This window comes from Primulina huaijiensis, chromosome 1 (genome assembly GCF_012295235.1).
Source record: "Primulina huaijiensis isolate GDHJ02 chromosome 1, ASM1229523v2, whole genome shotgun sequence".
Lineage (NCBI taxonomy): Eukaryota > Viridiplantae > Streptophyta > Magnoliopsida > Lamiales > Gesneriaceae > Primulina > Primulina huaijiensis.
The window spans coordinates 23,661,565-23,683,996 of record NC_133306.1 but is presented as its reverse complement, the minus strand read 5'-3'; the positions used below and the strand labels follow the sequence as shown (position 1 = coordinate 23,683,996).

General features: G+C 36.8%; 3 protein-coding genes, 1 long non-coding RNA gene, 1 other non-coding gene and 1 pseudogene across 6 annotated transcripts; 2 read left to right on the top strand and 4 right to left on the bottom strand.

Moving 5' to 3' along the window:
- Positions 1-829: 829 nt before the first annotated feature.
- On the bottom strand, positions 830-4,012 carry LOC140986445 (THO complex subunit 4B-like). Its single transcript, XM_073454703.1, has 5 exons — positions 3,799-4,012; positions 3,551-3,715; positions 2,183-2,251; positions 1,918-2,102; positions 830-1,203 (listed from the first exon to the last, which is right to left on the bottom strand). Exons 1-5 carry the CDS (start codon positions 3,937-3,939, stop codon positions 1,029-1,031), a joined length of 735 nt encoding a protein of 244 aa, XP_073310804.1. The 5' UTR covers positions 3,940-4,012; the 3' UTR covers positions 830-1,028.
- Positions 1,210-1,874, top strand: LOC140986455 (uncharacterized). The gene is made up of 2 exons (XR_012176942.1): positions 1,210-1,639; positions 1,671-1,874. It is a non-coding gene; the product is annotated as an uncharacterized lncRNA (long non-coding RNA).
- A 52-nt stretch (positions 4,013-4,064) lies between the features above and the next one.
- On the top strand, positions 4,065-4,138 carry TRNAV-AAC (transfer RNA valine (anticodon AAC)). The gene has a single exon. It is a non-coding gene; the product is annotated as a tRNA-Val (tRNA).
- Positions 4,139-4,921: 783 nt separating this feature from the next.
- Positions 4,922-7,932, bottom strand: LOC140986439 (probable ADP-ribosylation factor GTPase-activating protein AGD6). The gene is made up of 3 exons (XM_073454692.1): positions 6,883-7,932; positions 6,695-6,784; positions 4,922-5,657 (listed from the first exon to the last, which is right to left on the bottom strand). Exons 1-3 carry the CDS (start codon positions 7,696-7,698, stop codon positions 5,157-5,159), a joined length of 1,407 nt encoding a protein of 468 aa, XP_073310793.1. The 5' UTR covers positions 7,699-7,932; the 3' UTR covers positions 4,922-5,156.
- Positions 7,933-8,561: 629 nt separating this feature from the next.
- Positions 8,562-12,733, bottom strand: LOC140986431 (UNC93-like protein 3; annotated as a pseudogene).
- A 1,426-nt stretch (positions 12,734-14,159) lies between these two features.
- Positions 14,160-21,973, bottom strand: LOC140986421 (eukaryotic translation initiation factor 3 subunit A-like). 2 transcript variants are annotated; one of them, XM_073454657.1, is made up of 14 exons: positions 21,709-21,973; positions 20,950-21,019; positions 19,924-20,405; positions 18,949-19,164; positions 18,457-18,825; positions 18,335-18,364; positions 17,882-18,109; positions 17,618-17,779; positions 17,208-17,429; positions 16,886-17,092; positions 16,597-16,803; positions 16,349-16,429; positions 15,353-15,554; positions 14,160-14,892 (listed from the first exon to the last, which is right to left on the bottom strand). In XM_073454657.1, exons 2-14 carry the CDS (start codon positions 20,993-20,995, stop codon positions 14,456-14,458), a joined length of 2,889 nt encoding a protein of 962 aa, XP_073310758.1. In that variant the 5' UTR covers positions 20,996-21,019; positions 21,709-21,973; the 3' UTR covers positions 14,160-14,455. The 2 variants fall into 2 exon arrangements, with proteins under 2 accessions (XP_073310758.1, XP_073310769.1); XM_073454668.1 differs by having other exon boundaries at positions 21,730-21,973.
- Positions 21,974-22,432: the final 459 nt, after the last annotated feature.

Sequence of the window (22,432 nt, the reverse complement as noted above, 5' to 3'; positions counted from 1 at the left end):
GTTGAGTTTTTAGTTGGTAAAATATATTAGGGCTTCAAATCAAATACAAGGAAACTGGTAGTATTGTCATCTATTAGTTTATATTTGGAACAACAAATTACAATGTCATAGAGCTTAATAATTTATTATGATAGTTTATGAAAGTAAAAATTATGATATAAAACAAATATAGCAAGTGTGTATATATATAGTTTAAAGTGAAAAGAGTATCCATTAAAAATATAAAATTCAAAATCAAATTGACCTCTGTCGTAAATAAACTAATTCTAATCTAGAGTGTTTTCGATCAAAAAGAGTAAACTAATTTAGAATCGAATTCCACTTTTCTTAATTTTTTAATCCAAGGTAAATTTGTTTAATTTATTTTCAAATTTGATTAAAAAGTTAATTAAATTTTGATTTGACCCCGTTTAAATTTAGTCATATTTTAAAAATAATTTAAATATATTATAGGTTACAAACGGTTGGACAAAATAATTAAGACGCAAATTTGATTTGAAAATATATGAAAACATGTTTGAATCCACTCGAATCCAATAATTTCAAATATGAACGGAATAATATTACAACCTACTTTGATCTCTTTCGAACAAATACCGAACAATTTTTTGTCTTAGTTAACAAGTGACGAGACGATATCACAGATCAATTTTGTAATACAGATATTTTATTTGGATCAACTATAAAAAAATATTATTTTTTATACAAAAAAATATTATTTTTTATAATAAATACGGGTAAGGTTGACCTACCTCACGAATAAAGATCCGTGAGACCGTTTCATGATTGACCTAAACGGGAAAGAAGGGAACAGAATTTCCAAAGCATGCAAGATTAAAACTCAGCAAGAATGGTAACCACAATAAACAGGACAGTGAAACCTAGAATGAATACCACATACATGAGAAATCGAATTTATAGAATCAAAAATTGATGAAACTATTTCGAGCTGAGATGAGTCTCACCTTCAAAAGTTTTAAGAAAGGTAATCTAAATCTGCATTAAAAGTAGCGTCATAAATGATAGTGCTAACTTGTTTCTTTTGCAGCTGCATGGTACATATCCAAATCGGCATCAAGATCTTGTGCAGATATCCTCGTACCATCTCCTCTACCATTTCCACGAGAATTCCTCACACCACGAGCACCGCGCCGGAGAAGTCCTCTAACACCACCTCTTCCTCTTCCTCGAACTCGCTTATTCCTTTCCCACAAAGTTCATAGGAAAAAGAATCCTCAGATTAGAGTGACGCTTGCTTCCAGAAAGGAGTATTAAATCTAGAGTTCTTGTTAAACAGAGATGAGAGAAGCTTGTTCCCTTCTATGTGCATCTTTCCAATGGAAAGAACATTGTATGAACAGAAACATCAAGTTTAGGGATCGTGATCAAGAAATTATTTCTCTAAAGAGCCAAACAGTTTAGCAAATTAATGATGTACTATTAAAATTGAACCACACGAAATTGATGCAGTTCTTTTATGTCAACATGTGCATCATATTTTCTACTCGTTGGAAGTTTAAATAAAAGGAGACTGGTAGAGCGTTGGAACCTAGATAATGTTGGCAGTTTTAAGGAAACTAATCTGGATTCACTTAATTCAACATCCAACGTCTTTTGCTGAATCACTAGAAAAAACCAAGTTTGTTGGTGACTTCTGGATGCCGACTGAGTGACATATTAAAAAATGCCATTAGACCCGAAAAACAATTCCTTTGAAAAAAGAAAAAATGAACAGAACAGTGAACAATAGTTGAGATTTGAATAGTCACATTGTAAACTTTAATCAGGCAGGTAAACTGCTAAAAATTGTTCCATGCAGTCATTTTAATTATTTCATCAATTTATCACTCATTTGGTTTCTTTATTAATTTTTTTTAATGTTTCCGAAAGAGTAGATGAGATGCCAACGGAACGAACCATATGGGAACACCATAGTTATTCCTAGAGCCACCAAATGAAGCAAGAGGTATCCCAGAAGGTGGGAGCATGTTCACCCCTACAATCTCGATTTTAATGGGCTTTCCATCCAGTTGGACATGATTGTATCTTAAAATAGCCGCCTCTGCATCTGTACGTCGATAAAAAACTACTTCTGCAGTCCCCTATGAGAAATAATCCACATTTTAACTGTCATCAGTAGTTGAAAAAAGTTTAGGAAACAACAGATTCAAAGCACAAATACCTCTGATCGTCCAAATCTGTCATAGTGAACAGCACAACTTTTCAGCTCACCTACATCTGAGAACAGCTCCTGCATATTATGGCACATACGGTGAGTCTAAATCTCCAACTTTCACAAGAAGAAAGGTCGACGGGAATCTGCAAATACTGGTTTATCTCACCCTTTTCTCATAAAAAATCGATGTCATACAAGTTCAAATGTTGTTAAGTGTCAACTATCATGGAAAATGCAAATGAACAAACCAAGTTTCCTCCTTTGATTGTGTAACATATACATCTAGTTTTTCTAATTACTTGGAAACTAAGCACAAAAACTTTCTTTTAGGCTGTTTTCGATGGAATGATTTGGTGTTAGATTTCAAATCCTTACTGTAAATCTACTCACGTTGATATCAAACCCATGGATTTGAAATCCCTCAACTTTAACCCAAATAAGACTTTTAAAATCTTCATTACAAGAGTAATATCAAATCTATTGTTTCAGATCCTTCCACAAATAGAATGCATCAACACAAATTAATGTATTTCTAATGAAAATAAATCAGTGCAAGAAAATGAATTAATTTCATTTATTTGTAAACAAGAATATTGTCACAATCTATCAAACAGTTCCACTGTCGACAGTTCATTGTCATTACTTGTACAAGTTAAATTTACTCAATGTACCTAATTATATAGTAAACACATTCGTTGTCCCACATTGATTCTATAATCAACTACGGATTGTTAATAAGCTTGATATAATATTACTTCTCTGTTTGGATTCTTCTCGAGAGCAAACAGCCTGACATGAGTGCCCTTGTTTAAAATCGATGTAGCAGAAGGGGTATTCAATTTCATTAATGTGCTCCATGTTCACACCTGATTAAAGGTACATGCATCAGTGTGATTGAAAGCCGTCCATATTAAGCCACTACTGATTTTAGATTTTTAAGGGGTGACAATGCTATCCCACATCAGACTCCACAAGCTTAGAGGCTCCTGTGTCTAGAAGGTTCATATTTTGAATTTAGATTCTCTTATTGAACTTATGGCCTAAGGCATCTCTATTGTGCAAGACCAGATTAATCTAATTTGTTCCAATATCGTGATCACGCCATTCAAATACTCCCAGTATGTCTTCCCACTACAGGCCCCTCGTCAAGAACTCCAAATTCTGCATCTAAGATATGGTATATTTAGAGTATTCATTTATTTCTCCATGTTCAACAACTTTGCAAATCAGTTCAAGCAATTCTCCATGTTTAACAACTTTGCAAATCTGTTCAAGCAAAATGAAAAGAAATGATTTTCATACCTAGATACGGAAACATGGATCTAAAACAAAATTAAGCGTAAAAAATGGAAATAAAACTCAAAGAATTATTACACTGATGTCAAGGTCCGACACCCCGTAATCCAGATTGGAAATCAAGAGTTTCGTCCCCGTCTCAAGTACCAACTCCCTCGCTCCTCCTTGAATAGGGTAAAACGCCGCAGCGGCCCTCTCTTCCGCCAACATGCTGTCGCTCCACCGAGTCTCCGCTGCCCGCGCCTTACAAAATATCTCAAAATTCAACTTCAAGACAAACGCCTTAACAATCAAAAAATCAAAACAAACCAAAAACAGAATCTAACCTTGGGGAAGGAGTACGGAGTGGCGCGGTCAGCGGAACGGTTATCGAACCGCCTGGTCGGCACCGGGCCATAATTCGGTGCTGTGGCCGAATTTTTGCTCGTTTTGATTATATCATCCAAACTCAAGTCCAGATTCGACATTTCGAAACTCAACCCAGACTAGGGTTCTTCGGGAAGAAAGGAGCGAAAAACGTAGGGTGTATCGGGGTTTAGTGCAAAAAATATCGTTATGATTAAAATACTTATTTAACTGAATTCTGCACATAGGTGTCGTGGTGTAGTTGGTTATCACGTCAGTCTAACACACTGAAGGTCTCCGGTTCGAGTCCGGGCGACGCCATCTAAAATTTTCAGTTTTTTGTGTATATATATTTTATTTAAACTTTTTTGGCCAACACAACATTTTAAAATTTCGGAATGAGTTTGTTTTGTGCGAACAGCACGATTTTTTAAGATCTCGGAACGAAATTGTTGATCAAGGACTTTGTTCATAAGAATCAGAATTATACACTCAAGTTTTCCTCGTCCAAGTTTCAACTCGAATGCTATTGAATGTTGTTTCGGGATCAACATCTATGAGTTATTAACAATGGTCATCATCCAACTACATTCAACTCATCGAAGAATTAATCCGCTTATATTTGATTTGGTTCTTATAGAAGTTATACAAACGAGGCCATAACTAGGGACAGACAAAACTTAGAATAAATTATCTATAAAGACAGCCGATTCAGCCCATATCCAAGACATAAATACATCGCACAAGAAGTGAAAATCGAATACTGAATTTGATAGATGAAAGACAAAAAGAATCTTCGACCAAGACTCGAACCCAGCTCATGAATCGAGATGTAACTAAATAACTAAGACTATGTTTCACGGGTGAATCGGCGGGAGTGAAAAAGACAGGCAGCGAAAATTTACGAAAATCGAAAACTGGAAAAATTAAAATGAAATATCCATTTCTTTCCGGTTGCCCTTCTCACCAAGTCCAGCGGCCTTTTTGCTTTACTGTCTTACAGAAATGCGTACACTGCCATCTACTTGAAGATGGGACGTAAAGGGGAAGGCGACACAAATTTTGCCGCAGTTTGCATGGTAGTCAAAACTAAAGTACAGATGCTGAAAAACCAGTAACAAATCCAATTGCAGTCTAAAATTGAAAATTACAAAAGTGAAAAAAGGTCTTCAAGACAAACAAGCAACCCATATAGTTTCTTGGGCATTTTCCAGGCCCACTATAGGAAATTTTTTCGTTTCATATACTACTTTCACCACACAACCCCTTCACAGATAACTTCTCCAAAATCGATCTAAGGGTTTTTAGAAACAATAATTGGGATTGAGATGTGCTAACCTCAAAGAAACCCTCCCTCGGTCCATTTGGTCTCAGATTTTTCATTATAACCCACTGTTTTCTTATCAGACCCACTTTGATAGAAACTACAGAATCCATCATCCTTACCATCATCCCAGCCTGCCCAGCTATCTCCATTCTGAGATTTTGTCCCCTTTGACGGTTCTTCCTTCTTGCTGTCTGCTGCATCCCAATCATCCCAGGAAGAAGAGGTAACAGAGTTAACCTGCCCACCAGAAGAGGTTTTTGTTCCGGTGGTAGAATTCCAACCTTTAGAATCTTGTCCAAACTCCTGATAATAGCCATTAGCCCGCCCTTCATTACGTTGCCAGCCATCATTTTTCAAGCCAGATCCTTCTTTAGTGTACTCCTCGACTTTCTGAGAAGCCAAGGCCATTACACCTTTCATTAGCCCCCATGTCTTTTGTCCAATTTCTGATGTTTTCGTTGTCACAACATTAACAGTTTCATTCACCTTCTGATCATATCCCCCCTCTTTTACCTGCAAAAGTGGGATTGATGAGCAATTTGCTTTTTCATCCCATATTAAAGTTAGGGAAAGAAAAAGATAATGAACATCATCACCCAATATTGTAGATCTAATTTTTGTGCTACAGTAACCTTGGATGAATCTTTAAAATTACAGAGCATATAACTCATCTGTTACAGGATACTGACATAAAATTAAATTTGGACTAATTACTAAGCTTTTTAAGTTGACAATGCATTCAGAAGGTTTGGTTTGATGCATAAAAATGCATGTTGATGTGTAAGTGTAACCTCTATTTTCCATCTCCTTTTTTACTCCCACAAATTTGGGAACACAAGACCAAAAATTGAATCCAATGTTCCAAAGCATATAACGGGCTCCAACAATGTTTTAAGCCAAAAGGATGCAAATGGTGAGGTTCCCATTAACAATGTACAGCGTGATGTACAAGAGGAAAAACTACCGACCTGCATAAGGCACTTGGGGGTTGATAATGGTGTATAAATTATAAGCTTAAAAAATCCACAGGCATAAAAACAATGATAATACTGACAGATACCCATACAATACTTGTTGAGAATCATATGTCCCAAATCGGAGATCTGCCCACAAATTTCAGATGAAAATGCATTTATCCCCATGATTGGGATCACAAAAACTTACATGGGGAGAAACAAATTCTCTAGTTTTGAAACCACGTGAAATACACCTAAATTTTTCTAGCCGGAAATTTTGAAAAAGAATATATGGTCAGGTTGGAAGGACGGACCATTCATATCTCTCACAACCTCAATCAAGGAAATATTACTAAATGTATCCATTAAGACATCCACGAAATAACATTGACAGTATGCAACAGAACTAGCAGATAATCCGATTTAAAAATATGAAAAGAGAACATGGAAGACAATTACAAATAACTAAAAAAGGTTCCCTTTTAGCCAATATGCAAAACTTTGTGCATCTCCAGAAGTAAAATCAAAACACTCTCAAAAGAATAAAAATACAATAACATGAGCAACAATCATGTCACTGGTAGGAAAAACTACCTTTGAAGTGAACTCCCTAGTCCCAGCTTGAACAACTGTTGCTGCAGATTGGGCGGCGGATGCAGCTACCACAGATAACCTGCCAAATCCCTGCATACAAAATCCACGAAGCATAAGCAGTCACAAATAAACAGATCAATTGATATTTAATAGGTACATAATAGAAGAAACATTCCAAGAAAACGAACCTGGGAAACAGCAGAAAGAACATCCCCCTCTCCATAATTATTCTTAGGCGCTGGAGCAGGACTTGATCCAAATCCAACATACTTCCCACCTTGCGATGGATTGATCCCCTCTGGCCTGGACTCGTTTTCCGCCATCTTCATCGCAAAAAAACTCTCCTTGTTCGCCGCAGACGCCTCTAACTGAGCCCGTGAATAAATATCTTGTGTGGATTTAGAACGGGAAGGTGCTCCACCTCCACTCCCGGAACTCCTAAAATCGCCTACAGTATTGTTTCTCCGAATACTATTGGGAGAATTATTCCCCCCATCATCAAAATTATCCCAGCTATCCCACCCCAAGTTACTTCCAGAATTACCGCTTCCACCCTCATTAGCCCTCAGCGGAGGCTTACCCGCGGAACTACTCCCATTCTTATCATTCGATTTAAAGGTTTCTTTCACAACCGGAGGATCACGCCAAGGTTTTCCCTCGGCAAGCGCCTGGATACGATCCCGATAAACGCCCGCCGCTTTGGTATTATACTTGGTCACTATGTCGGTTTCTTTAGGGATCCCGTACTGAGAAACAAAATGGTTGAATCTCTCATTACCCCCATGCTCCATTTTCTTGAGCTGGATCTCGGACCACGAGTCCATGGTCACAGATCGGACGAAGGAGATGTGAACGCCAAGCCCTCGGTGTTTACCCGAACACTCGAGGCACATGAAAACGCCGTATGACACTGATGCCCATTGGGGGTTCTTCTGGGAACAATCGACGCAGATCTTGTTTCCCACTTGCGATTGGAGCTCCCGAAGCCTACGCGATGCAGCCATACGTCGTCAGATCGGTGGGATTTAGGGATCGAGGAATCGGATCTGAGACGATCGATCTGGGGAAGATTGAATATTCAGATTTGATGATTTGCGAGAATTTTCATTCTCTTCATATATATTATATAATTTTTCTGGTCCAGTTATTGGAGAAGAGAGGAAGAGGAGACGGCCGACACCGCGAAAAATGTTAGGATTAGCGTAGCTGGTGCCCAAGTGGGAAGGGCTGTCCATGCTCAAGAGATTATATATATACTCCTTTTGAGGGTAAATTGGTCATTTAACAACATTCTCTTTCTTACCTTTTTTATGTTTGAAAAAAAAGAGGAAGTTGATGAAAAATCATCAATCAAAATATTTTTTTGTGTTCATTCTCTATCCACAAAATTGTGGTACTATGTCATATAAAATGTGATACACTTCATGTGTAAATGTGGTACTAAAAAAGTACCCAGGGACTGAACACAAAAAAAATCAACGGCTGAGAACTGAAGGCCAATTTCCCTAAAAAAAAAAAATTCATGGCAATGATTCCTATATTGTCTTAGATAGTTGGATTTGTGACAATACATTTCGCATTTTATTCGTCGCATAAAAATTAGGCAATTTTTTATCCAAACGAAAAAGCATCCTATACATAAGGTTCGATTCTAGTACATGATATTAGCTCGAATTCAAATCTCGAACTTACTATGAGCTTGAAATCACAAAAGACACCGTTAGAATGGGCCGAAAGAATGTCCAGACATAACCCTTACGACGCTAACTCAGGAACTGAAGATGAATGAGATAGCAACTAAAAAAGTTGCTAAAAATTAATATAATGAACCTGATATTTATAGAAGAACACATCTATCATGAACCTCAAAAACAAACCAATATTGATCCGTATAATTTCCGTTCAACCTTCAACAGTTTTGTTATGCATAACAATGGACACGTACATGTTTGATAATCAAGATACACGACAACGGACAGATAAAGAAGAAAATCTCCTTTGTGGAGCTCACGAAGCGCTGTGCGAAAACGCTTTCTCCACCTTGATTGTGAGGAAAAGAAACGCTGCTACGGATATAAACAGAGCGACCAGAATGATCACAACCATTGTTTGCAATGAAATGGACGTGCTGGTGAAGACGACTATTGAAATCGACACACTTTGCCAGAGCTTAAGCTGTGCAAATGCTCCTTCCTGTAACATAACCAGCAATGACAACGCATCAACACACAGTGTTGTAGCGAGTGACAATATCCAGGAGAAGAAATTCGATAAAGGTTATGTTTTGTAGCAACAACTGCTACCAATTGTCCTTTATAGCTCGTGTGTTCCAACTTATAATGATCGAAAAGTGGTATTTGGGCAACTGCATATGACTTGTACCGTGGCTAATAATTTAATTTACTCTATCTAATAATAGTATTAGAACAAAGGTCAGAAATTGGATTTCATTAGTTGCAATTCAATGCAATAGTTGGTTGGATTTGCTCTGTATGGCTGGTCAACATATGATGTTCTAGAAATGTTTAAAGCACTAAAGGGTAGAGCAAGGCATCGAAAATTAGTACCAGATCATGCTTAAATAAAATTTCGAGCAATGCACTAAGCTGTGTATTGAGTACTCCATCGCCAATACCCCACAAAGCCCCTAAGAGAAGAGGGAGCAATGTCGCAAGTACTCCACCAGTCACACTATAAAAATAAGAAACAAGAAGGGAACTCAATCATCTTCAAATTAAATTTATATCTTGAAACCAAAATAATAGAGGGAAAAGTCCACCTGTAGTTCAGCAGTAGCCATAGTAAAACAAAAACTTGAACTAAAGCTCCACCCAAGACTATTATCGTGATGGATGTGAGGCCAGAAGTCAGTCTGCCAGCTACCAGTGAACACCGAGGAAAGATTTAAACAGTGATAGGGGAGAATACAAACTTCACCTTAGCATTAAGACAACCAGAAATATTCCCACAAACTATAAGAGCTAAATAACATCTATATTACTAGGCGCAGGAAAACCAAAAACTGCACAGACAGAATGTATTTGCTAATATCACAAACAGTATCTGTTAGAAACAAGGCCACAATCCATATTCGAACAAGAACATAGATAAACAATATTATGAGTAATGACGCTACATACTATTGCATCAAAAGCTCCATAAACAGCCATTGCACCACCAACACCTTGTTCACCAAGTACAGGCTTGACAATTTCTTTGGTGTACTCAGCCCTGTCTGTATGAAGGGAAAAATTAAAAGATAGTGTAGTGGCAGGGGGCAAATACAATATTTGAGCAAGTCGACTGTTAAAGATTTATGTTTGGGTAAGTATCTTAAATATCTAATCAGCATGTTTCAGGGTAATTACCACACAAATGCTTGTTGAAAGCCCGAATATGCCAGAGGAATGATCAAGAGAATTCTTTTGTCAAGCAGTAGAGTTAACAAAGACTTTGATGCAGACACCACAGTAGATGAAAAGGTCGCGGAAGAATCTTGCAGCGCTTCTTCTTTACGGTTTCTTCTATTCAAGAAGCACATGAGAATTGTACCAAAGGTCATGCTACAGAGAAACAGAATGAAAAGTAAAGTTGTGCCACTGGTACTTCCTCCCTGCAATTTGTATTGCCATTTAATTAACTATAGCCGAAAATACAAGTATGATACATACAAAAAGTGGAAAACCTAAACAAACTGTTGATTTCATGTTTAAATAAGAAGCCTGTTATTTAGTCATGTGAGGGAAGCTAGAGAACCGCTGAATTTCATGGTAATTATGTCAACATCAAAGGCTTGCTAAAACAGGTTATTTGTTGATCATCATAACAAGTTTTACTAATGCAGCCCGTATTCTACTCCGCAAGAAATGATAATTAGCGAGCACTAAAGTCGATGAATTCTAAACTCTTGAATTCTAAGGTGAGCACTATTTCACCTCCATGCATATTTTCTTACTCTTTGTGTTAGTTTCCTCTCCTTTTAACAATATATTTTAATTACTACGAACACACTTATTAGAGCGAATGAGTGATAATTGAGACCAGGATTCCTACTTGTGCATATCCGTCTGCTCTGAGTGAGAAAACGGACAATTGGAAGCCGCTTTTCGATGACGAGGCCGAAAAATTGATATTACGCGATCGTTACTGTCCATCGTTATCAGCCCCTTGTGACAGGACATAAATCAAATAAATTGCAGATAGTGGCTAAATCATTACAATCATTCTTTGATGTCAATTATTGGAGCAGACTCAGACTTCATGGAGAAAACCACAAGGTAAAATGAATTTGAATTCTCCCCTTCAAGGCTACTCTCTCTTTTACTTTAAATTACACCAACAAACAGATTAACAGACTAATTTTGGTCTAAAACACTAGCTCTAACCAAGTCTACATACCGTTCCATCTCTCAGTACAGCAAGATTGACCAGGTTGCCAACAAGCTGCAGGTCAGAAGGGAAACATATATATTATTGTTAAAAATTTGAAACATGCAAACTTTAGAAAGTAAAAAACTAACATCTAATCTTTAGCAAGACTACAGCGGCTCTTGATTGACATTTGACCAAGAGTTAGAAAGTCAAAACTAATAGGTTGACTTTTCTAGGAGATAGTAAATACTGCACCTGGTGACTGGCAAACATCCCCCCAAACAGCCCATTAAATTGTCCAATAACTGTTCTTTCAGGCAAGTTGTTAGCAGCAGAAGTGAGATATGTCCCCTTGCAAATGAACAGATGTGTAAAGGGAAGCATGCTAGGCTATCATAAAGATTTGATTCTGTTGAAATGTGTCCTACCTGGCCAACCCATATTATTGAAGCAGCGAATCCAAGGTACAGAGAAGATGGCACCATAGTGTACTTAAACCATCGTTACACATATTTTAATAAACAGATCTGATATATTCCCTGTAACAATAGATGATCAACCGATTAAAATCTAATAACGCAATTTATACACATTATCTGCTAAAAGCCTTTCTTTGGTTTCTTGAAACTCATATTGCTTGAACATAAACACGAAAAAGTTACAAATTATACACAGGCCCCAACCTGGTTAACTACTACAAAATCGGAAACTCCCCCAGTGTAAAGAAAAACAGAATTATAGAAAAATAATTGGTAAAAGCTAGATTTATTATTAACACCCTGTCCCCACCCGAGATCAAATTATGGGATGAGCGCAGAAAAGTTTACAGATACATGCGGTGAACTTTCGTACCAACTATAATTAGTTATTTTTGCAAGGTGCGCAAGGATATAAAATAGTTGCAAGCAAAGTGTCCCTGTACATTGCCTGTGACAGAATGGTATTAGAGGTGGTCATCCATAGGACTACTGGGGAGCTAGATGCTATGCTGGCCAACAAATAAAATTCAAACAAATTATCACATAACCCTAAGCTAAAGGTATACCAAGAGGGAAACAAATTTGCTGCTGTAAATAGTCAATATCCAGATGTACCAAGAATTAAAGCATTCTTCGATCCCAGTTTCCGCACCACCAATGAAGCAATTATAGAAAAAAAACTAAATGACAAATACAATATGCCGCGTGATGTAGTACCCAAATCTCCTTCCTAAAAAAAATAATAAAGGTGAAATCTTCATCAGACACAGTCAAAAATCCTTGATGAATATTAAAACCCACGAAACACAACCCTCGAAAATATTGATGGTGCTTTCCAAGTTCTGAATAGCACCATATGCCAAGAAAATCAGCAAGAAAGCCGATGACAAAACATAAACATCTCTTTTACGGTCCAGTGGTTGAAATTGCGGGGAATTCTCATCAACAACAAGTGGCCTTTCTTCATCGGTCGCCATTGAAGAAAGAACACAACTTTCTGTATAGTCACTCAAATACGCAAATTTATTGCAATTCCAAGGGTTTAATATGGGTTTGCCGGCGAAAGGGAAGAGAAGAGGACGTGGGATATAATTTAATCGAGGTTATACAGGATATGAATATATCTTTATTACTAAGTTTGAGTGAAGACATGATCAGCGGCCATTTCCAAAAGTTTGAGTGAAGTTGAGAGAGACATGCGGGATTGACTTTAATATTAATGTTATCTAAATTATTATATTGATAAAATAAATAAAATTTTTGGATAAACAAAAAATTTATACTTTTGTTTAATTAGTTGGTTTTGTTGTGATCTTTTGTTTGATGCGCAATTTTTCTATATTTCATCACATCTAATAGGTGTGTAACACTTCNTATATATAAAAACAAGTGTTCTTAAAAGGTTAATTAATTGCTGGTAAATGAGGATTTTTAACTTCACGTAGGCATGTACAAGTCATGTCACGTCTTAGACCTAGGTTTGTGTTTATGTTACTGTGCAATTGATTCTTATAAAAATTAATCTTCATCGATTCTCATTTTTCGAAAATAATCGATTTAAGTTACTATAAAAATACATTATAAATTCCTGTAAAGATTTTAAAACTTTTATTTTTAATTAACGTGAGACAAGAGTATTACAATCACTTTTCTTTCAGAACAAGACGTCTTCGTTACGGTTTACTCATCGATCCACTCTCACGGATAATCCAGAAATGAGTCATTTAGGTTCAAGAGGTGGCTTTTGTAAAATAACACTTTCTCCCACATATTCAAAAGGTGACTCTGATCCACGTAGTATTTTGCTATGCATAAACTTATTTCATAGTGTTCCTGCCGGTGACCGGCTCTGATACCATTTTGTCACGACTCGAGCTCAGGTCCGCACCGACACGACTGCACAAGAGACCCCTACAGAAACTATTTCGTATTCGTTTTTATTGTACGAAAATTGTTAACTCAAATTGTTAGAAGAGTATATTGTAAGCTGTTGTAAAACATTTTAATCTTTCATTTTCAATCAACGTAGAACAATAGTATAACACATCAATTCCATCTCAAATAAAAACTTCTAGGAATTTTTCACTTGAAGACAATACAACAAATTAGCTAAGTATGATACTTTATTTCTTTTTCATTTCTAGTATTTATTTTTTAAAAATTTTAAATTTAAAAATTAACTTATGAAAGGAAAAAAAAAATTTGTGATTATTAAATTATTAAAGTTGGACGTGGAATAATAATTAAGACATAATTTATTTAGTTTTATAATATGATAAATTATAATATCACTCTTTTATTAATTAAATAAAACCGGGTGATGTAATTTTTATGTAATGATCTAATGTTGGGATAAATAATAGTTGCAGCTGAACATTTGATTGGATTATGAGATAAACATGAATTTTTCATCATTAAGCGAACTAAACAAGCCTTAGAATATTTAACTATTTTAATCTTAACAAGGTGATTAAGGCTAAAAAGCTATATATTGAGAGTTGAAACTAATAAATTTTAGATTTATTATTAATGATATATCATATATTAATGTTATATTAAAAGTTCAAAATGAAGAATAAATATATACAGACTAAAAAGAGTTGAATACACATATATGGATTGAATTTGATTTATTTGACAAGCAAACATACCTCATTAATTCAACAAAGTAGTCGCAAATGTATTTCAGAATTTAAAATGACGTACTACAAAACCAAATAAATATCTGAGTACATCCAGAATCAATGATCAGAAACCATAACGTAACTTTTAAAAAGAAAAATACTTCCGTTAATGAGCACATAACCTGCTCAAGGCACACCTCCAGACACCGCGAAAGTGCAGCGCCACCTCCCAAAATTTTCAAGAATCTGCTGCGTACTAAATGAACAACTACAAACAATATATAAGCTCAACGTTCACCACGAGTCCTTGAATTTGACCAAGTGGGCCTTGATGCACCGCCACCAAGTGCTGGTTTACGTTCATCCCGCCATCGATCACCAAATTGAGGTGCTCGGTCATCTATTCTGCGGCCAGTAGACCACTTATCTGTTTCAGGAGGTGGGGCTTGGCCCCCACCCCCACCCTCAGCAGATGCCCTTCTGAACCTTGGGACATACACACCAGCTGACGGTGCTGCTGCAATTGGAGCAGGTGCTGCCTCGACTGGATGCGACATGACGGAGGGCTCAGTTCTTGAGGGAGCAGGAGCTGATCCTCTCAGGAGCTCTTCTCTCCGTAGCCTTTCTTTCTCCTCCAACTCCAACTCCCGCTGCCTCTGCTTTTCGGCAATTTCATCCAGCTTGGCCTTTCTCTCAGCATCCTCTTTCTTACGCCTCTCCATCTCTACAGCGTACAATGGTACAAAAAGAAAGAGTCATATCACACGCGACAAGTGAAAGACGTACAATAAAAATCAAGATTTGCAATCTGTATTTTACACGTTTATATTATCTTTCTTGCTGAACACAGTTAACTTCTCAGTTTACACACGCTAACGTACAAAGCTTCAAGAGACGAACGAACATAGCCTATACATCGTGTTAAGGCTGAGGGGGTAAAACACCAATGTTCAGTTTGGCACGACTTGATTGCTTTCCTAAGCACATCTCAAACATATTTAAAATAATAAGACGTGATCATAATAATTTTTTTTAACTTTGGCCAAAAGGGGGGGTCCGCTACTAGAAGTGTCAGCGCATGCCACATAATATAAGTTAACCCTTCCTCAAATGTAAGTCTCAAAGGCAATTTCTCTGAAAATAAATAACAGCAGTACTAATAAAATTTGAAATGGGGTGAAAACCTTCAAGCTTCCGTGCTTCCTCCTCCGCACGCAGTCTTTTCTGTTTTTCTTCCTCAGATATTAGAAAATAGATCATCTTCCTCTTAGTCTCCCTTTCGTGCTTCCGTGTCTGGATAATTTGGCGAATTCTTTCATCCCTCTCCTCCTTAAGCCTGTTGTACTCAGCTCTTCTATGGTTAAGCACTATTTGTTGGAATATTTGCTGAATAAACATCAACGAAGAATACAACAAAGTGAATACAATTATACATTTATCAGAAAATGCAACCAATGATTAGCAAATCCTTGAAGAGTGAGCAAATAACCCCCTGAAGATAGATGAGCTTAGAAACAAACGGCAGATTCAGTCCACTGTGATTAAAAGTTAAAGAACTGAATGGCACGTGTTAAAGGGAAACATTACAATCTCATATTAGCACATATAAACTACGAGATTACTGGTTCGATACATCGAATTTGGACTTGCTGATTTCTCCACTTTCCATGAACTCAAGCCAAGACCATACGTGGACTAAAATGAACATAAAATTGGGATGAAAATAATAGGGTCAGATATTCAAAGCTCTACGCAACCAAATCATTTTTCTCACCTTGAGAGAAATAATTATTTTATTCTTCGGACAAGAAAGAATGATCAGTCCAAGCTCAAAACAACACATTTATAAGCTCTATGCGTGATGGTAAGAAAATATTAACCTATTTTTTAAGACAACAAAGCATGTCAAGAGATAACAATTTGAGAATATAAGCTAAACAAAGCTCCTCACAAGATTGAAGATATCATGATTCATGAAACCACCTAGTCATTTTAGATATCTTGGGTCGGGTCTACTCTTACCAAGTATATTCATTAGCCCAAAAAAGTAACACCATAAACCTTAGGTCCCCACAACTAGATCCAACCAGATAATGATGTTTATCTCATAACCAATGAGCAACATAATAAGTCTGGGATCTAGAAATATAATAACTACATAATTACAAAGAGTTAATTACCTTGTTCACCAACATCCGTGCTAGTCTCATTTTTTCCTGCAAGTCTCCAGTATGTCTCTGTCTGCTTAAATCAATCTCTCGCTGCATCAAGATAACACACAGATTGATCACTTCATAAATAAAATGGACTGTTGTAGCGAGCAAAAAATAATGTCGTCTATTCTACACACTTCCAAGAACAGAATTTCACAGAAGCAAATGACACAATACAAGAGAAGTTTCAGGCCTAAAATATAACTCATTCAGACCTGCTGCTCGAGTTTGTGTAAGACCTCTTCTTCCACCAGACGCTGCTGGAATGCAGCATCAATAAGTGGTGCAGCCTCTTCCCTTTTTGCCCTCTCCAAGTGATCCATTGTCTTGGCTAGTTTCTGTAATTTTTTCTCCATTTCTTGCTTCTCCCTGAGTTGCTCACTATGAGCCAGGTCCATCAAAGTCTGTTTAGTTATTTTTTCCTACATCCAATTAAACTGTTGGTCAACAAAATGTCATATAAGAATACAATCTAGTTATAACTAGGGGAAAGGTTTAACTCACTCCTTCTAGAACTTGTTTCTTCCCTTTCTTCTTACTGCGTTTTTCAGCTTCCATTAGCAAAGCCTGGGCTTCCTCAAGCTCGCGTTCCTCTATTTCCCTGAGAATTCTTTGATTTTTCATTTGCTCAAACTCTGTAGCAAGCCTTCTCTGTTCTGCCTCTTCAGTTATCTTTAGTAATTTATGCCTCTTTGCCTCCTCTTCTCGTTCCTTAAGAATACACAAGTCATTGGCAATAACTTAGATGCCTTCTATCATCTTTATATTAAATTTACAATTCAAAGATGAATTATAAGACATCATTATTGAAGAAAAATGGACATACCATCTCCAAAAGCTGGCGCTCATGTTCTTCTTTGCGTTTTTCAATTATTGATTTGCGTGCAAGGAGCCTTTTGTGTTCTTTCTCGATCACTTCCACTAGATTAGAAAGCCTATCCTCCAATTTTGAAGTTTTCTTTGCAGGAGGGAATATCATGACCCTCGCTTTGCTGAGGGATTCAGAAAATGTGGACAGGTGGTCTCGTATGCCTTCTGATTCGAGACTCTGAAATGAAAATTATGGATATATCGTATAAATTGGTGGACTGTGGGATAAATAAATCAAACGGTTCCCCAATTTCGAAAAGTAAAAAAATGCGAAAAAATAATTAAAAGATTGTCAAAATTTGAAGGTCAGAACACAATGTGTGCCATATCAGAAAATATTTCAAAGAACAAAATTGGTGGAGTTACCTTATTACCAAAGCAAATGGCACTCTTCCGATAATCGACTTTCATTTCTAAAAAATTATTCTTGACCGCATCCACAGAAATCTTCTCAACAACAGAAAAATCAAAGAAAGGAATGATCATCGACAGGTTATCAATATTCATTGTCTGATAAACCTTTGAGACCTGGAAACATAAAGGTAGAAAAGCAAAAGACACCGAGTCATATTACAAAAACTGCAAGACAAAAGTATTGATCAGGGAAACACAACTGACAGACAAGCACACCTGCTGAAGAAGCCTCAGAGCTGCAAGCTTCTCTATAGAAGGAACATACTGAGACAGTTGTACTTCTGGAACAGAAGAAGCAGCAGCAATCCTGCCCCCAAGCTTTGAGATTTTTGTTAACAAGGGTTGCACTTTGAATGCCAGATCTAAAGGAAGAAACTCATGTTCTAAAATATGATAAAGATCCTTCACTTCTTGAATTACACACGTCATTACACCTTTCGTTACCTGACAAAGGCAACAGGCAGGAATAATAATGTAAGAAATATAAAATTGGAAAACAAATGTAGGTTCTGGCAGGTCAAGAAGAAACGTTCACTCTCCTCATTAATATAGCTCATTCATGCAACAAAAGGAAAGGCAAGAGGTAAATGGGTTTAAACATCTAACAAAACTTAATAGAATCATAGAAAGACCAAAACCAAATTATTTAAATGCGTCCGAGATAATTACCAAATCCAAAAAAAGTGATGACCTGGAAAGCTGAAAGAAAAAATAGAAATAATCAGTCAACAAACATAAGGAAATAACTGTAATAAGACGAAGCAGAGATCCGGGTAAGATATGATTATTACCACTTCTTTGTTCTCAGGCTTGGTTTCAACATCAAATGAAATAAGGCTGGCCACTCTCAAACCTCGTTCTTTCTCATTCTCAAGCTCGAAATGAGATGCACCATATGAGCGATCATAAGGGGGCACAGATAGTGCAGCTAGAACAACTGATGAGGCTATCAGCTGCAAATCCTTCTGGTTTAGGTTCTTATTAAAGCTCTTTTGAAGCGAGAAAAGCTTAAGCCAAGCATACGCATGATAAAGATGGTTGGATGACATCCAAAATATTTCAGAAAGCTTGGAATAGTAGATAACCATCGAGGATGGTTTAGGTGTCTTTTTAACCATAGACATCAACCCATGTATATCCTCGATAGAACGAAAAGCTTCCTACAAGTAATTATTAAAAAGAAAAAGGAAAAAATCATTAAAAAATCATCAAATCTTGTAAATTAGTGAGTAGCAACTTGAAGCATGCTCGCAATTCAAGTACGAACAGTAAAGTGAATAAACCTGCCAAAGTTCAAGTTCGGTCGCAACTTTCAGCTGTTCAAATCTGGTATCGAGATATAACTGCAAGCTTTCTGGTGCAGCAAGATCAGGCCTATCTCTCTGGTCCCTATACTTGTTAAGGTTTGTTAGATGATTCCGAATGATTTCACATAGTCGCCGAAATTCTGTAGTCCGTTTGTATTGCTTACAGAACTGGAAGGCACGGTGTGCAGTCATCTGTACAGGAAAGTGAAGGAAAACGAGAAATCGTAATTGATGACTTCATAGCAAGGACATATACATTCTTTATGTGCACAAACCAGCTGATCAGTATGCTTTTGAACTTTTAAACTGACAAATATCAACATCGAGACACAGTGAAGCAACTAGTCAATAGCGATCATGAAAATAAGTATCTGACAGCGGGGAGTACAACACTATATCACCACAAATTCCAAAAAGAGACTAGAGTGGTTCCCAAGAGGTTCATGATGACCTTAAAGAAGGTCCAGTTACAGAATATTATCAGCTTGAGACATCCATCAATGTTAACTTGCAGATACGAAAGCACATACTTCCAAGATCACCAAGTCTATCTTCAAAATAGATTTTATCCAATGGGATGATTGCAAGCGCAGGGGACAGGCTATAGATAAAATAAAAGAAATTATGTCCACAACAAACAAAAATACAGACGTTAAATAACAACTAATGATTCTACTGCATACACAGTTCAAAAAATAAAAGAACATTGATATTTGAGTAAGTCCAAAGTCCTTTAAAGGAATTGAGCCCATTGTACACCATTTTGGGAAATCGACGAAGTCATTAAGGTGATGCCAAGAGGATGCAAATCCTACTTCAGTCTTAACAACACAACAAATCAAGCTAACTAAGAATAAAATCAATATCTACATTACAAACTATTAATCAATGAATAACAGCAGTATTTCAGAATTAGTATGAGTATTAATATAGGAAAAAAGAAAAACTCACCGAATACAAGGTTTCCAATCTTGAGTTGTTGCGTAAAATTTCCAACACTGTTCTGTATGTCTCCCACAGGAACTTAAACCATGGTGTGACAAGTTCGCGATCAGATCTGTCTTTTCCTTTCTCCCCACTGACATAGCTTAAAAGAAGATCTTCAGGCCGTTTATCAGCTTCTAAGTCATCAACATCCAGGGCCTCTTCTAAGGCTTGCGCCTGATTACGTGCAAGCTCAGCTTTCTCAGTAGCCATATGCATGAAATGCTTTATAACCTCCTCTAGTGAAGTAATATTAACTTGCTGGCAGATACCACGATACTGAATAAGACCATCCTTAGCATGTCTTCCCCTTCTCATGTCAACACATAGCTCCACATATTTCAACATTATCTTCTCATGTGTCCTTGTCCATGCTCTGTACCTTCTGGAGGTGATGAAACCATGAAGAGCTTCAAGGGCTTCTTGCTTTTGTCCAACATTTATCAACTCTGCGTAAACAGATTTTTAAGTTTATGAGTAACAAGTACCAGAAAATGTGAATGGAGAACTAAAATTACTTTCAACAAATAGCGAGCATGATGAACTTGGGATGAAATGTTGATTTGTCCATCAGAAAACACGGTATATCCCGTAGGTCTCGAGGAAATCGCTGTCTGTTTTACACCAGTAACCACAAACAAAGCTACTCCCACATCTAACTAGCACACATGGGAAAATACGACACATAAACTAAAGGGGCTCTCAGTCTCTCACTTTCTCAGAAGACAAGGTTTGAAGGAAAAAGGTAATCCTAAATTGCTGACTTGAATCAACCATACTTCTAGACTTGTGGAAACACAACAGAAGTAGGAATTACACAGGCCCGTTTAAAATAGATAGCATATTTAAATCTGTCATATTTGGCGGTCATCTATCCAATAGATATCATCATCTATCCAATAGATATCAAAATATGCTGTCGCCTGTCAGAAAGTATCTTTCACTGGAGAAGATTGTGATACTCGACGGCATACTGACTGATGAGTAACCTACCTTCAGCTCGCTTCAAAGCATTCTCTGGTCTGGCAAATGTAGCCATCTCGCAATTCTAACGGTGATTCAGCTGTAGAAGAACAGACATACAAAAGTCAATCTGACCGAGTGTCGATAGGGCTAGTAACAAGAAAATTAGTCAGATATCCAAAACATAACTCCATTCCACTAATAATCATGGATTCAATCAATGAAAGAAATCTTGTGAAAAATTATTTTATCACGGTTTTTGCCACCCTCTGACCTCTGCTTTGAAACCGGTAACCAGTATTTTCGCAGGAGTTGAGGATATTTAGACTTTCAAATTGCATTAAACTGTTCGATAGGACTGGATTTAAAACTAAATTATTATTAAAAAAATTTTGATTATAGTGTGTTTAACTAATATAATCCCATCAAAAGCGAACGCATCTTACGGGACTTAAATTACAAAGAAACATAAAAATAATTGTTAATTTTATTTCCCATTGTTCCCCGACGAAATATTTGATAGGGGCGGATGCGGTGCAAAAGAACTGAATGTTAGCAAAAGAATCTTGGATAGAGCTCGAGCCCAAAAAATTAAAAAATTTAGTCAAGCCTATCGAACTCGAATGTAGTAACGAGCCAGAGCCAAACGACCAACATAATCATGTGAAAGCCGGGAAAACAAAATCAAGCCTCGGGGAAGGAGATCAAAACCATCGGAAAAAGAAAGAAAAAACATAAAACAGATCCAACAAAAAATCCACATAAGGATCCGAAATTTAACATGCCCACCAATAACCGAAGTGTGAAGACTGGGTAGAAGAGTGCGACGAGTCCCCTATGGACGAGCCCGCGTCGGAGAAACAGTCGGTGGCGTCTCGATCTGTGGAAACGGAGTGTTCAGACAAGGTAAGAAACAGGTGGCGAAGGCGAGGCGAGGCGAGGCGAGGCGCGGCGGAGGACAGAGGTATTGAAGCGAGTGATGGCCGAGGGTTTTTTAGGACAACGTTGAAGGGATGGATTGAAATATCGGAGGTACAAAAAACCCAAAAGTAAAATCTGATGATAGGGTTATGTATTAATAAAGGAAGCTTTTATGTGTGTCTCGTCGAAGTAGGGTGTGTTTGGTACGTCATGACAAACTAGTTTATTAGATTGAGATAACATTGAATAAATTTTTAATTATTCATCTATCCTTATATATTATTACAAAAACATATATTTAGATTTTATTTTATTCTATATTAGATATGTTATATACATATATCACACTATCAAATAAAAAATTCTCTGTGCCAAATATTTGTTACTCGTTCCAAATCATAACATTGATTTAGTTTGTTATAATTGTATCATATATATTAGGTTTTTTTTTTTGGGACAAGATCATATATATCAGGTTAAATAAAATAAACATCCTTAAAATTTGAAAACTTCCCAAAATGTCAAACCGATGGATTTATGATAAAAACCTATCTTAACTAGTAAAACCAAAAAAAAAATTAAAAATTGAATA

Bases quoted from the DNA above. Each gene is read 5' to 3' on its own strand.
- LOC140986445 (XM_073454703.1), bottom strand. From the start codon at position 3,939: ATGTCGAATCTGGACTTGAGTTTGGATGATATAATCAAAACGAGCAAA. The intron at 3,716-3,798 runs GTTAGATTCTGT...ATATTTTGTAAG, and splicing joins CTCCGTACTCCTTCCCCAAG to GCGCGGGCAGCGGAGACTCG. The intron at 2,103-2,182 runs GTATTTGTGCTT...TATTTCTCATAG, and splicing joins ACAGATTTGGACGATCAGAG to GGGACTGCAGAAGTAGTTTT.
- LOC140986439 (XM_073454692.1), bottom strand. From the start codon at position 7,698: ATGGCTGCATCGCGTAGGCTTCGGGAGCTCCAATCGCAAGTGGGAAAC. The intron at 6,785-6,882 runs GTTCGTTTTCTT...TTTTGTATGCAG, and splicing joins TTCTTTCTGCTGTTTCCCAG to GGATTTGGCAGGTTATCTGT. The intron at 5,658-6,694 runs GTAGTTTTTCCT...CCACTTTTGCAG, and splicing joins CTAGGGAGTTCACTTCAAAG to GTAAAAGAGGGGGGATATGA.
- LOC140986421 (XM_073454657.1), bottom strand. From the start codon at position 20,995: ATGGCTACATTTGCCAGACCAGAGAATGCTTTGAAGCGAGCTGAAG. The intron at 15,555-16,348 runs GTAATTAACTCT...ATGTTTATTCAG, and splicing joins CACGGATGTTGGTGAACAAG to CAAATATTCCAACAAATAGT. The intron at 14,893-15,352 runs GTTTTCACCCCA...TGTACGCTGTAG, and splicing joins GGAAGCACGGAAGCTTGAAG to AGATGGAGAGGCGTAAGAAA.